Source organism: Phlebotomus papatasi, chromosome 1, assembly GCF_024763615.1.
Source record: "Phlebotomus papatasi isolate M1 chromosome 1, Ppap_2.1, whole genome shotgun sequence".
NCBI classification, from domain to species: domain Eukaryota; kingdom Metazoa; phylum Arthropoda; class Insecta; order Diptera; family Psychodidae; genus Phlebotomus; species Phlebotomus papatasi.
This window is the reverse complement of record NC_077222.1, coordinates 27,137,190-27,152,061: the sequence shown is the minus strand read 5'-3', so window position 1 is coordinate 27,152,061 and position 14,872 is coordinate 27,137,190. Positions and strand designations below refer to the sequence as shown.

At 33.9% G+C, this 14,872-nt stretch overlaps 1 protein-coding gene across 2 annotated transcripts; it reads right to left on the bottom strand.

The window, feature by feature from the left end:
* Window positions 1-246: 246 nt before the first annotated feature.
* On the bottom strand, window positions 247-9,739 carry LOC129799569 (pyruvate dehydrogenase E1 component subunit alpha type II, mitochondrial-like). Of its 2 annotated transcripts, XM_055843591.1 has the most exons (4): window positions 9,294-9,476; window positions 8,374-8,995; window positions 723-1,287; window positions 247-489 (listed from the first exon to the last, which is right to left on the bottom strand). In XM_055843591.1, exons 1-3 carry the CDS (start codon window positions 9,345-9,347, stop codon window positions 767-769), a joined length of 1,197 nt encoding a protein of 398 aa, XP_055699566.1. In that variant the 5' UTR covers window positions 9,348-9,476; the 3' UTR covers window positions 247-489; window positions 723-766. The 2 variants fall into 2 exon arrangements, with proteins under 2 accessions (XP_055699566.1, XP_055699565.1); XM_055843590.1 differs by having other exon boundaries at window positions 247-1,287; window positions 9,294-9,739.
* Window positions 9,740-14,872: the final 5,133 nt, after the last annotated feature.

The following is a 14,872-nucleotide window of genomic DNA, read 5'->3' as shown; positions in this document are numbered from 1 at the left end:
TTGTGGTTTTTCTATCAAAGCTCTCAAACACGACACAAAAGTAAATAATAAATGAGATGAATTTGTAGTTATATTAATGAAATTATAAATGATTTTTGTAGCATGAAAATTTACTCACCACATTTCAGAAGGATTTTGATGAGGAAATTCAATTTGCAGATTAAAAGGATATGCAACGTTGAGATTTTCCGTATAGTTCTTCAAGGTGGGAAAATTTTCAAGGGCTTTTTTTAAGGACAAGAAAACTTCTTCCCTTTTTTTTATTCATTTTCTTTTCGTCATATTATTTCTGTTTCGTGTATCTATTTACAAGTACATTGCGAAAATTATTCTATAAACTTTTGAGTTTATCGTTCGTAAGACCATAGGAAAGTAAGGAAAAAAAATATCAAAAAGGTCACCTAAAAGGATTTTTTAATCTTTTGGCTATTTATCCTGTTAGTCAATGAAAAAAGTGAAAAAAAGAATGTTTCAGGAAAGAAAAGTTTTCTGAAATGCAATAAGAAAATGCAAAAAAAAGTCGAAAAGTTTTTTTTTGGTGTATAGTGGATTAATGTCAAAGTAAAGATTCCTGTGTAAATTTCTTTATAAGAAAACAGAAAAAAAAGATTGAGACAAATGACTGAGTATGTAGAAGGGTTTTATTGTAGAGGGATGAGCAAATGTCTTAAGGAGGAGAGATATTAACATTGGAAGAGGAAGAGAGATGTTAATGCATTTACCTTAATGGTGACAGTGCGAATTTATCCTTCTCCCATTCGTCTCATTATAAATTAACCGGAGTCCCGAGACGTTTGTGCTGAAGCGGGGCAAATGGTGTTACATTTCGGACACTTTGCAAATGTTCCGGATTGGCATAAATGTCTGTTGTTAGTTCCTCCAGTGAGATTTCCTTGTCAGCTTTTGCCTTCTTACCCGCCTCATCGACATTACTCCGAATCTTAGCCTCAATCCCCTTCAACTCATCCAAATCAATTAGTTCAGCATTGAGAATTTTCTCTCTAAATGACGTTATGGGATCTCGTGTCTGACGCACCTCCTGGATTTCATCTCGTGAACGATAACTCGTACCCGGATCCGACATAGAGTGCCCCGAGTAACGATATGTGGCCGTCTCGAGGACAATAGGTCCTTTTCCTGACTCACAGTGTTCAATGGCAAAACGTGAAGCCTCCCTCACGGCCAACACATCCATCCCATCCACCCAGATTCCCGGCACAAAATCACCCCGCGTATAGTAATTTGTATTCGCCGAAGCTCTCTCAACACTCGTACCCATTCCGTAGCCTGTCAAAGAACAAAACCATCTGATTTTACACCCGCTCGAGCGCTCTCTCTCTCTCTCTCTCGTCTTCACTCAAAACCACACAAAACTTGAGAAATTGCCCGAGGACAATTCTATTATTAACAACAATTCCTTCAACAATAAATTCTAGCATCGTACAAAAGTCCTCATAAAAAGATTCAATTCACATTCTTTAAAAATTATTTCCAACCAATAATAAAATAATGTTAATTGCGATTAGAAAAAAATTTAAATTACAGATTTAATCTCTTTTCAGCAGAAGAGAAATTTTGCTCCAACTGAAACCAATCAATTAAATCAACAAAATAATCATTAAAAGTGCAATCAAAGAAAATATCACTTCTATAATAATTGAATGAAAGTTCGCCTCGTCATTTAACTCATCTCATCATCTCCCACGTTCACTATTATCAATGAAATTATTAAAAATTATATTAATTTTATCGATTATGACCTTAGAAGTTGTTTTTCATATAAGAGATTAATTTAGATTTAGAACTTTTACTACTTTAAGAAAAAAAAAAGATGGTAAAGCGTCCCAGATTTTCAGAATGCTCGAACTCACAAGATAGAGCTCTCCGTGAATTAGTTTTTCCCATAATCTTTTGATGCTTACTGATCTACTAGAGATCAAATTAATTCATAAATCACAAAAGCATTTCAAAATTTAAAAAAATCGGTACTTAACCGGTTTATTACAGATGAACATCGATACAGACGGGTTCAGAATTTCTATACCTTTCAAAAAAATCCAAATTTTACCAAATCGGTTGAAAAACGGGCCCTCCAAAGTAGTTGGCCTTTGACCTTGAAGAATTCAAAATGGCGGGGTACAGTAGGTGTCAAAAGTTTGTTGCCTCATGTATTTTGGGGAACCAGGTGAAAAAAATTATAGAAAAAATTTCTTTTCGAATTTTTCTTTTTGAAAATTAGTTGCCTGTAATCCGTAGATCTTATTTAGGGTAAATTAAGGAAATTCAAAACCTGCTCCAAATGGAAATTTTTCGCTATTCCAAATGGAAACGTCATTGTTTTCATGATAAATACAGTAACTAAGTCAATATATTTATATATTTTCTACACCATAGTTTCATTATTTAGTTAATTTTTTCTCCAAATAAAGCGAAAATCCATTCATATTCACAAATTTTAATTTGTTAATTTCTCAGAGAAATTAAAAGTGCACCTTTTCACCATCGAATTTTTCATCGATCGACCATGTTTTCCAATGAAAAACACAATAAAGTGACTGTTGTTTATTCGTTTTGTTTAACATGTATGTCATATTTCTGGCTAATTTTAGTTAAATTAAGTGCTAATCTTTATTGTTAACGGTACGTGAAGTTTTCAAATGAAATAATTACCTATTTCGTGAACAAAAAGGGTTTTTCTGAAGTGTCTGCAAATGCTTCAATATTAAACCCCGGATATATGATTTTTTTTGGAAGATTTTCGTATTGTTTTAGATGGGAAAGGAGAAAAGAGCAACTCAAAAAGGTTTTGGAAGCCTTTCGTCGCGGTTTCGCTTATGTCCTGGACACACTTACGACTAAAGTCCAGAGACGACTAAGCTCGTTCATAGCCAAGTCAGTTCCTGACACACTACAAACGAGGCTTAACATTTTCTGGCACTCACAAAACATAACTTTCGTGGGTTTTTATGCAGATATTTCTACTGAAATGCACTAGTACACCTTTGAAAATGAAACTACTTTTAAATTTACTTCAGAATTCACGTATGACAACAAGAATTATTCACTAGAATAGCTAAAATTGGCTTAAGTCGCGAGTTAGCTTCCACCTCACAACTAATTGTAATTAACAATAATTATTGCACGTGTACTGAGACATGAATTTACAAATAGTTTTATTTTCAAAGGAGTAGTAGTGCACTTCAGTAGAAATATCTGCATAAAAATCCACGAAAGTTATGTTTTGTGAGTGCCAGAAAATGTTAAGCCTCGTGTGTAGTGTGTCAGGAACTGACTTGGCTATGAACGAGCTTAGTCGTCTCTGGACTTTAGTCGTAAGTGTGTCCAGGACATTACACTCTTTGTCTCCAATTAGAAACTTTCCCTTGTCTCCATTTAGATTAATTTGTTTCCAATAGAAGCATTTTACACTCGCCTATTTTTCTTGTATTTAAGTAGTTTTCAAATTATATCTAAAGAATTTTCACTCAACAGTAACATTCTAGAAGAGTCAGGGAGCAAATTTATGTAATTCAATTCAGAAAAGAATATGAACTTAATGTGTTGAATCTTCTGTCAAAGTTAAAGCGTCTGAAACTGGTTTTGAATTAGGACATTAAACATTAAACATTAGAACAAAAAAGAATCGGTACTTAACCGGTTTATTACCGATGAAGACCGCTACAGACGGGTTCAGAATTTCAATACCTTTCAAAAAAATCCAAATTTTACCAAATCGGTTGAAAAATGGGCCCTCCAAAGTATTTCAACTTTGACCTTCAATAATTCAAAATGGAGAATTTTCCGGTCATAGGTATGTTTGGACGAAATGTTCGCCTGGATCAATTGAAAAAGCTTCGTGCGATTTTTGTCATTTTTGGATACGGGTTAGAGATTACTCAGGCGGCCATTTTCTTTTTGTACGGAAATCCCGTTGAATCATTCCTAATAACTGTTTTTCAAGATAAAAGGTTGAAAAAGGCTCCAGAGAGCGTATTCCTTATCCGAATGGTAACATATTTGAGCTCGTTGGAAAGGTCTTGGAATTCTTTAAAAGCCAGGACCGATTCCAATCGGTAATGAGCCGATATTGAACCGGTTTATAACCAATAGCTAATGTTTATCCGACTAAATTACTCCTAGGATATTTTGTGGAATGCTTCGAGTATTTTATAAATCGGTTGTGTACCGATAGGTAAGTTTTGTCCAAAAATTAATTTTATTATTCTTTAAACTATTTTGTGGGATCTTTTGATTTTGAGTGATTTATAAATCAGTTTAAATAGTTTGAGAACCGGTAAACGGTAAATGTTGAGAAAGTTCTTTTTAGGTATATCATCTAAGTCACGAGTTCAAGCTCAATTCGCAAAGCTTAGGACGCTTTGCCACCCCTACTTATTCAATTCCCAATGTTTCGGAAGTTTTCTATGTTGAATTTTATTCATCCTTAAAAACATTCTTTTCTTAAAAGGTCAATTAAATTCAGAGTTTATTTCTCAACAGTTTTGGACGAATTGTGGTTCATTGAAAATGTATAAAAATCTCGGACAAAAATCCGTAATAAGTAATGGAGTAATTTGGAGTTAAACCTAAATTGGAATTTTGAGATTTGCTCACTTTTTTTTTTTAAATAGACAAAAGAAAAAAACACAAAGCATTCTTGAATGTAGCGTTCGTACTTCTTTATGATCTTTTTTTCTCTTTGTCAATTTTAAATTTAATAAAAAAAATGAAAACTCCAATTTAGGGCCTATTCCAAATTACCCTATTGTCCCCTACTTCTAAGTATGTGATTTTGAAGCATAAAATTTCAATATGGAAAGTAATCTTGCGACTAGCTCAAACTCCTAAACAGGATCATCAATTTCCTATAGTCGTTCTGAATCCCGTTTCCACAATGAAGTATCAAACCACATTTTCTATTTTACAAATTTTCTTAACCGTATCAAGTAATTATTATTATTTATAGCAGACAGAGCATTCGTTCCGAAATAATGGTACTTTTCCATTTCCACCTCTATTTTTCCACTCTATTTTTCGTAATTTTATTTTAAATTTGATTTGAGTATATTTTCTCTTCTACACTCAGAAAAATAAACGAGTAAAACTTACTCAAATCGATGTTGAATTAACTCTTTTTCGTTATGATTTTCGATTAACTGTATTTTAGAGTTGATTTTACTTCTATTTAGGGGTAATATTCAGAAGAGTTGTTTTAACTTTTTTTCCTAAAATTTACATGACAAAAGAGTGTAAATAACTCTTTTTAAGACTGAAATAACTCGTTTTAACAGTTAAAATAACTGGTTTCAAGAGTTTAAAAAAAATCTTTTTTTAGAGTTAAAATAACTCTTTCAAATCCCAAAATGAATTATATTTTGCAATTTTATGTTTTTTTTTTACTTTATCATTTTCTTTATTAATATATTTTCTTGACCTCAAGTTTCCTATGTTCCGAGCGCAATATCACATACAGTAAAAAAATGTGTAAAATTTTACTACTATAATAGTGCAAAATCGACCATTTTAATTGTTTAATTTGAAAATGTGTAAAATTTTAATATTATAATGGTGTGAAATCGGATAATTAATTATTTAATTGCGATCTGTGTAAAATTTCTCACTGTTATAATCATAAAAAATGTTCAACAATGTTTCGTGATTTAAAACTGTTTGACAAATTCTAAAAATTACCATTATTATAGTAAGATTGCAGTTTTTCACATTATTATAGTGTGAAAAAATACACAACTTTATGGTATTTTTTGTCACATGATCAGAAATTAACACTATTATAGTTTCATAATAATTTTTAACACTATTATAATGTGAAGCCTTGTGTATTTCAACAAAATATGTTGAATTTTTAAACAAAAGTTGTTGAATTTTGAGACAAATGTTGTTAAATTTTTAAACAAAAGTTGTGTAAAAATTGTTGAATTTCCAATTAAGACTTATACTTCAGTCGAGATGCTTTTCATTGGGCAAAAGTCATATAGAACATTAAATATTTATATGCATAATAAGTATATCGTGAAGATCCGAACATCAGATGTAATCATTTCGCATTAGTGGGGATCCCGAGTACAGGAAAAACCAATAAAAATGTCTAAAAGGGCAAAAAATCAAAATTTTCGAAATGAAAAGAAAATTCAACAATAAACAGAATTCAACAATTTTTGAGTTTACACATAAAAATTGAACAATTTTTAACCCTTTAACGACGAGACACTTTTTACGGGCTGAAAATTAACAATAAAAATTAAACTGAGAAACATAATCAATGATAAGTCTTACATCTACCCTTGGAAAGTCCAACAGAATCTGATTCGGTGTATTTTGTTCTTCTATGAACGATAGGGACAAAAATAGCCCAAAAATTTAAGTAATTTTTCTGACAATACCAATGAATAATATTTTTCGCTTTAATGAAAAATATTACGTATGAGTATTGTAGTTTTTATTGCCAAAAGGGTTTTGCTTAAAAAAAATGGAAGTACAAAAAACAAATTATGAATTTGAGAATTTAAAAATTCGCCATTTTTGAGCTTAAATATTTACTACATAGCAAATAGCTAGAGATTTGCAAAAAATGTTCTACATTCTATAACGTGCACTTTTTTAAATCAAATTCGTTGCTATAAAAGTTATTTAAATTACGGCGAAAATCGGAATAAATGCCATTTCTGTGAATGTGTGGTGTCAATCCACCTTCCTCCCGTCCTCTTTTTCCCAACCGGATTAGTTTGGATCAGACCTCCGAGGAGGAAGCAGTGAGAGTGAGTGGTGGAGAGTTAAAAGTTCTCCTCCATGTGGAGGAATGCCTATCGTCGAGACAATGGACTTTCCTGGAGGAAATCCCAGCCATTTAGGACTATCGGAGGTGCCATCCTGCGAATTAGGAATCCAGACCGTACGTAAAGCTAAATATTGGCTTCCCAAGATGACTTGGAGTCAATTGATGGAGAAATCGCACCATGGGCCCCACCGGTATTCTTATCGTCGCCGTCGCGGGAGGCTAGCTGCCCCTAAGGGGGAATCGTCGGGGGAGTCATCGAGCGACTGGTGGACATCTACTTCAGGGATTCGATCGGCTGGCAGGGAGAAGGGAAATCTTCAGTTCTTCCACGGATTCACCCAGATGGAAATAGTCAGAGACATCGGACAAAATCGGCACTCCATACTTTTATCACTTCGTATGTAAAATATCCCTTCTTTTCCTTCCATAAAATGAGAGTATCGGTTTAACAAGATTTCTCTTCTTGAGTAACTTATTAATTTTCGTATTTTAAATTAAATTTCATTTCTTATACTTGAATGTTTAAAATTAAAAGTAAGTGATCACCATTTATTCTTGAGTTTTCAATAAATGAAAAGTCCGATATTCCGGTAAATCATTGTTTCAATTCCTTCAACCTTCTACTTTACAATTATGTACAGACATAAGAAAAAAAATAACTTTACGTAGTCAGGAAAAATTATTTTCTTTATGGGACACCGGTTTTCCAATCGTCCTTAAAGGGTTAAATTCAACAATTCCAAATTCAACATCTTGAACAACTTTAAATTAAACAATTTTAAATTAAACATTCTTTTCCAAATTTAACACAATAATAGTGGTGTGAAAGATTGCACACTATAATAGTGTTAATATTTTTTACTGTGCAATAATGCACGCACACGTCTTCATGAAATACTGTTAGGCATATTTCTAGTTGATGTTCCATATGAATTTTGTCACACCAAAATCTTCTTGACTGAAGTATATTCTTAAAACGAAAACACTTAAGCATATACTTCAGTCGAGATGAAATTTTACATCGAAAAAGAGTAATAATTACATCGATATCCGACAAATTAATTCAACTTGCATGAAGAATTGTTTCAAAACTATTTACTAAAAATTTTTCTTATTGTATCATAGTTTTACGGCCACAAAAAACGGTATATACTCCTTCAAAATTCAGAGAGAAAGATTTTAACGAAAATGTAGACCCGCCAGTCGACATCTGTTACCGTTCTTTCTGCAAAATCAATTTTCATCGGCAAATTTTTTTTATGATTATCAATTTTTTGAGAATTTTTTTGAGAATTCAAGCAAGAGCTTTGAATGGAGAGCATTTTGGAACATCAAAGGAAATTAAGGAATTAGCTTATTTCTTTTTCAGAGGCGAATTTTCTAACGCAGCAAATGCTTCAATTTCATTGAACATTTGAGGCTTTCATGTCTCAGACTATTATAGAACTTTTTCAAATCAAATCATGTTGAGAGGTCAAATCAATCAAAAATTCATCACGAAGCTAAAACTTTTTCTTATTGTTGAAAAAAAAAATAGAATTTCCTCAAAGTATAATTTAATTTTAAAGGAGACTCACCATTATTTTCGCAGACATAAATCACAGGAACTTTCCAGAGCTTCGACATGTTGTACACCTCAAACACCTGGCCCTGGTTAGCTGCACCATCCCCATAGAGAGCAAAGCAGGTACCCTTGCCATGTCGATAGTGACTGGCCAGAGCAATTCCTGCTCCCAGGGGAACCTGAGCCCCTACAATTCCATTGCCTCCGTAGAAATTTCTAGCGTACATATGCATAGATCCCCCCTTGCCCCTCGAACAACCACTCTCCCGACCCGTAAGCTCTGCTAGGACGCCCAGAACACTGACTCCCATCACGTGAGTCCAGCCGTGACAGCGATAGGCAGTGATAACTGAGTCTTCCGGACGCATGGCTGCATGCATGCCCACAGCACAGGCTTCCTGGCCGGAATACAAATGGCAAAAGCCACGGATGATCTTCTCCTTGTAGAAGTTCCCGGCCAGGGTCTCGAGACGACGGAGGGTGTACATTTTGGTGTAATAATCGATGGCATCGTCTTTCGTGACGGTAACCGTGGTCTTTGGGCCTTCTTCGAGATTGTGTAATTTGAACTCTTTGACCTCAAAGGATGCCTCAGTGGACAGGGAGGCCTTGGGAATGGCCGGAGAGTTGAATTTCTATTGAGAAACCCAAGAAAATTGCCCCCAATTAGAATCTTCCAGAAGCACTTTTCCCCTATGAGCTTTTTCCCCACTAGAGTTTTAAAGAAGTTTCTCAGTGAATTTCCCGGCGAAGTCATGGTCAAGCACTCAAACAAGGTCAATAGAACTGTTATCAGCGATTTAGAATATGAATTGGAGCGATAATTGTGATTATTTAAGAGAATTTCTGCCACAAACACAATCTGATTATGCAATATTGACACGCGAATGACGGGGTGCGTGAACATCCCAAAAAAAATCAATAAATTCTCACCAAAATCTTGAGGAGACATCCTGAATTGATTCTTCTAGCACAATTTGAAAACATTCTGGATCAAACAGAAGCCAATAGCACTAGATTTATTGGGAAAAATTGAGGTAAAAATTGCTAGGAAAATTCACACTACCAACAAAACACTGGACGACTTTGACATTGGATTTGCAAATTTGCAGCTGGGCGACCTCTTGCGGCTCTTTCAGCTTTCCCGCCAAAATGCCATGGAGGCGCCTGGTGAAAGCCCACGCTCTAATGAAAATTTCTCACTCCAACTCGGAAAAAAATCATCTTATTTACGAGACTTTTAAGTAACTTTCACCCACTAAATTTTACAATAGCACAAATGTTGTTCTATTGGGAATTAATTGGGTCACTGGGCATTTTTTCAGTTCTTCCGAGCAATAAATTAGAAGAAGTACACCAGAAGCTTCAATGGAATGTGCTACCCAGGAAAGTTTAGCAATAAACTGCCCACATAAAACTACGGGAAAAAATGATTATAGAGATCTAGAAGAGATTCAAGGAGCTTAAAAATAACAGGTCTGTAGAGCTTTCAGTGCATATATTGTGGGGTTTTCTTTCAACTAACAATAAGGTCTTCAATTTTAAGTAGATTATATTCTGGTGTGCTGCTATTTTTGTCCCCGCAGGCCATTAACTTGAACAAATTGACGCATAGAAGGGAAAACTTCGTTGAGCTTTTCTCTGATGACGGCTCAAGAGAAAGAGATTCCCACAGAAAAATAATTGTGTAAAGAGTTTCTATTTCTTTTGTAGTTTATACCCTTTTAAAAATAGAGCTTTTCTCAAGTAAAGAAGTCCATTTGACCATTTCTTTAATCACAGACAATAAGCTGTCTTTGGAAAAACTAAAATATATTTTCTACTGATCTTGTGGAATAGTCTTCCATTTTATTGTTATTTCTCTTCTAAATCCATATTAATATTTCTTAATGATGTAAAATAAGCTATATTAAACAAGAAAAATAGGTTTATTCCTTAGTAAAGGGATAGAATAATAATAGGGTAAGCATGAGGTCCCCATAAAAAAGCGTCCCAGAGAAATTTCCCTATTGATTCTTTGGGACTTTTAGGGAATTCCCAGAGAATTCCTAGAAAAATTTCTGTGGGTTATTTCCTTTGAAAATCCTTGGTATTTGTCCCAGAAATGTTGATGTTTGAGTGGTGAATTACCCCAAAAATTTCTGCAAGAATTCCCTTATTGGAAATTTGAGAAGAATAACTGAAGAAATTACCCTTCTGAGATGTAGAATCTTCTCAACGAATTCTCAGAAAATTTCGTTCGAATTTTCGTAATTAGAATTCTCCACGAAATTCCCAGGGAATTCTTTGAGAATTTTATATTAATTGTTTCGCCTGATATTCCTTAGGATTTTCAATATAAATTTCATTATTTGTGTAAGGAATTTTGTCGTAGAAATCTTTAAAGATTGTATCCATGGGAATACAGATTAAGTCACTGGGGAAATTACCTCGCTTAAGAGGTGGAAATTTCCTATGGAGATCGTAGGTATTCCCCAAGACCATTTTCAACTTCGGAAAAATCGGTAACTTCCTAGAGAAATTTTGATGATTTGATTTCTTGTTAAAATTTCCTCAGGTTTCCTACAGAATTCCTTGGACCCTGCTACAGAATATTCTATGTTGATTCCGAGAATTTTCCTTTATTATTTTTCAAATATTTTCTACGATAGGAATTTAAGTAGAATCAGTATTGAAATGCTCTTGGTTAACTATGAAAATTTCTCAAGAAGGTCCTTGAGGAATTGCATGGGAAATATTCCCTTCGTTTTTTCGGATTTCCCAAAATTTCCTCAAGATTTCTTGGGAAAATTTTTAGGAATTTCCCTACGGAGGAGGTATGAAAAATACACTAGCCTGTCTCTGGAAAATTTATTTCAACTTTACATATATATTTCAGTCGAGATGAAATAATTTTTCACTTTAGAATGTACTTCAGTTGAGATATTTTTAGTAGAAAAAAAATCATATAGAACATCGAATAACTACTCTCGTGAAAGTAGGGGAATGTAGGCATGGTTCGCACAGAGTGAACCTTCAAACGATGCATTTTCTCTTTGTTTGCAAAGAGCTAACCTACCATTTCTTATCTCGTTTCATAAGCCTCATAATGATCTATCTTATGGCTAAGAAATGACGAACTAGCTCTTTGCAATCACAGAGGAAATTCGCGTTGTTTGAAGGTTCACTCTGTGCGAACCATGCCAACATTCCCCTAGTAAAATTTTGTAGAGGAAAGTCTGGGAAGATTCATAGAAAATACCCAACAGAAACTGGGAAAATTTAATAGGTTTTCTTCGAGAAATCTGTATGAAATTTATTTTCACATAAGGATATACTTCAATCGAGATGCTTTCTTTTCTAAGAAGTTTGTATAGAACATCGAAGAGTAATATATGGATATAATATTTCAAGCAGAGGATTTAGCAAGAAGCGCACGAATTATCTCCATATAATTTGGAAAAACTCAGTAGACTCTTTCAAGGAAGCCCCGAGAATCTCACGTAGGAAATTAAAATTACAAATAGAAACCAGTGATAAGGCCAGATAAGCTTATGGTAGCTGAGGTTCGTTACAGTCGACCTCGAAATGCCTGCAACTCGAGGTGCTTGCAACTCGAAATGCGTGAAAATTCAATTGTGAGATCGAGCCATGCCATAGGGGGGGGGGAGTTATAGAGGAAACAAAATTTGGGGGTATTCCAAAATGGCGTTAGGAGGGGGGGTGCAGGGATGGGTTTGACATCACCTACTTCTAGTCGCCCATCGACATTTAACCTTTGCCGAAAACCACTAGTCGATATATCTTTCCGTTCTCTCTCCAGAAGTGGTTATACGACGGACGGAACAGGACGGGACGGGACGGGACGTACGTCCACGAAAACCGATTTTTAGCGCATATGATATTATTCTGATCTGTAAGTGTTAAAACGTGTAAATCCAAAATTTGGGCCCGATCTGACGAGGTCGGATTTCACCTAGGACCACAAAATCTGAGATTTTAAAGAATATCAGCTAAAAAAAGGTAAATTAAAAGATATAATAGTAAAAGAAAATAAAAAAGGGAAAAAACAACAAATATATAATGATAATAAAAAAATCAAAATTCAAATAAATTTAGCATTGGAACTGCTAGGGAGATCTAGGGAAAATTCTACATGGAAGTGGGTAAAATTCAGAAGCCTTTCCTGGAGATTTAATTGAGAAAATCTCCCATTTTTTCTGAGGATTCTAGGGAAAATTTTACCATTCAATTCTTTCAATTTTTTTAAGATAAATAGAAGACTAAAAACAGTCATTGAGGCTTGAGGCTATTTACACCGCCGCATTAGATTGGGATTGAACTGTTCCAAAACCGGATTTAGGATAATTAAGACTTAATCTAAGGCCGCAATCTAAACGATTTCATTGAGGTCATTTAGACTGTCGTATTAGATTCTGACTGAATTGTCCCAAAAACCGATTTTGGGACAATTCAATCCAATCCAATGCGGCGGTGTAAACATCCTCATTGTAAGCCATTCTAAATTGGGATGTACATATGCTTATTTTCGCATAATTTTCCCAAGGATTGTGTAAATGCACATAATTTGGTCCTTCGAGCCGGATCGTAGCGATAATTAATAGCTGGCCCATATGCTACTTTAGCTCTACTAACCTAAATGAGCAATCCTACATAACACCGGATCACTTCTGGATAGGACCCGCAAGGAATTCACAACCTGATCTTGACATGTCTCAAGTGCCCGACAATTCTTTTTTATGTTGGCAAGGTTGGCAACATGCCAAGAACAGAACAGGCCCAGACATTTGGAAAAGAAGATCAGGTTGCTGCACCTGAACACTCTTCAAGGAGGATCCTGATGTTTTGTCCTCCAACCAATCTACGGATCAATATCTTTTAAAAAATTTAAAAATTCAAACTTTGCTCCTGATTAAGTTAGAACTAATTCAGGCGTCGTTATCATGAAATATTTACTAGCCCTAATTTAGGATTATGTATCGACCGACTGGAAGATGTATAGACTATAGCACATAGAAAAAATATTTTGTAAAATTGTTCGTAAATGTTTGTGAAATCCTTTGGAGGACTTACAAAATGCTCGTGAATCATATAACCCACAAACAAGTTCGTAAAACTTTGTACTTTTTTCACAAATATTGTTCGTAAAAATTTTACGAACTTGTTTGTGGGTTATATGATTCACGAACACTTTGTAAGTCTGCCATAGAATTTCACAAACATTTACGAACAATTTTACAAAATATTTTTTTCTGTGTAGAGGGAGTGGGGCATTTTTGAATCGGGTTACTTTTTGAAATAGGGTTTTTTCTCCTGTCTTTACCATGATATGATTTAGATCCACAAACCAATTATGAAGCTAAATTACTTTACAATAAGGTTCAGTTCTGTTTAAAAATAGAAAAAGAACACTTATTTTAAAGGCACCCCAATTCAAAGGTCCCCACTCCCACCTAATGACAAGTAATTTTGTGAAATTCAGTTTTGTATTTTAAACTAAAATCTCTATTCGGAATGCAGGCTTCATGAAATTTCAGCCAGAAAAAAGTGTCCTGTGGGTCTATTACGCGATTCTAAAAAGATTTTATGTAAAACGAAATTATGAAACCTAAAGATGTTTCACCTTCAAAGAATCTTTATTAGCACTCTTGGCATTTTCTTAAATTGTTCATTTCCTAGTCAAAATTAAGCGAAAATGCTCGACCTTCGCACCCCTTCCACAAAGTAGAAAGGTTTTACACAGGGGGTAGACACGGAGCTCTAAAAAGTGTCGCTGTTTACATTTCGTGCCACTCAGAATAAGTAACAGATGTCGCCAGGAGCGACACATAATTTTTGAATAATTTTCATTTAACGAAAACACAGTGGCGTAGGTTATAAATTACACTTTTTTCTGGAATGAAAGTATATTTAAGATTGTTACCAATAACAAAAAAAATTACAAAAATCATTTCTTATTAAGTAAATTTTTCCCTAGCGTACGACTTTTTTGGGACAAAGCTAGTAATTTAGTGATTAATTTTCATGATTACTGCTACATAATTGTAATGTACATACAAACTATAAAGAAAAGAGGTGAACTTATTTTAATTAAAAACTTTATTTATATAAATTACAGCGAATTGCTATACATGTTAACTTAAAAAAATAGTAACTTGAAAGCAGTAGCGAAATCATACAATTTATCAAAGGCATGTATTTCGCTAACTTCAAAATATTAAAGAACACTAAAAAGTTAAAATTTACAAATTTTTATTTAACATTAATGGTTTTTGAAAAAAAAATTATTTAACATCATCACTTTTCAAAATACGATAAAAAACATATACGTTTGACAACACCATTGCGATGTTTTGAGTTTAAATCTGCAGATAGCTAAGAACTAAAAGCACAGAAAGATAATATTGGAAAAATCTCAAAGAATTATGAAAGTTAATTTGTGAGGTGAGCCAGTTGATGTATTATAATAATTTTTTTTTCAAATATGACAAAATTCAATCTTAATTAAACTG

Bases quoted from the DNA above. Each gene is read 5' to 3' on its own strand.
- LOC129799569 (XM_055843590.1), bottom strand. From the start codon at position 9,347: ATGTTTTCAAATTGTGCTAGAAGAATCAATTCAGGATGTCTCCTCAAG. The intron at 8,996-9,293 runs GTGAGAATTTAT...GTTTCTCAATAG, and splicing joins GATGTCTCCTCAAGATTTTG to AAATTCAACTCTCCGGCCAT. The intron at 1,288-8,373 runs GTGAGTCTCCTT...GTTCTTTGACAG, and splicing joins TTATGTCTGCGAAAATAATG to GCTACGGAATGGGTACGAGT.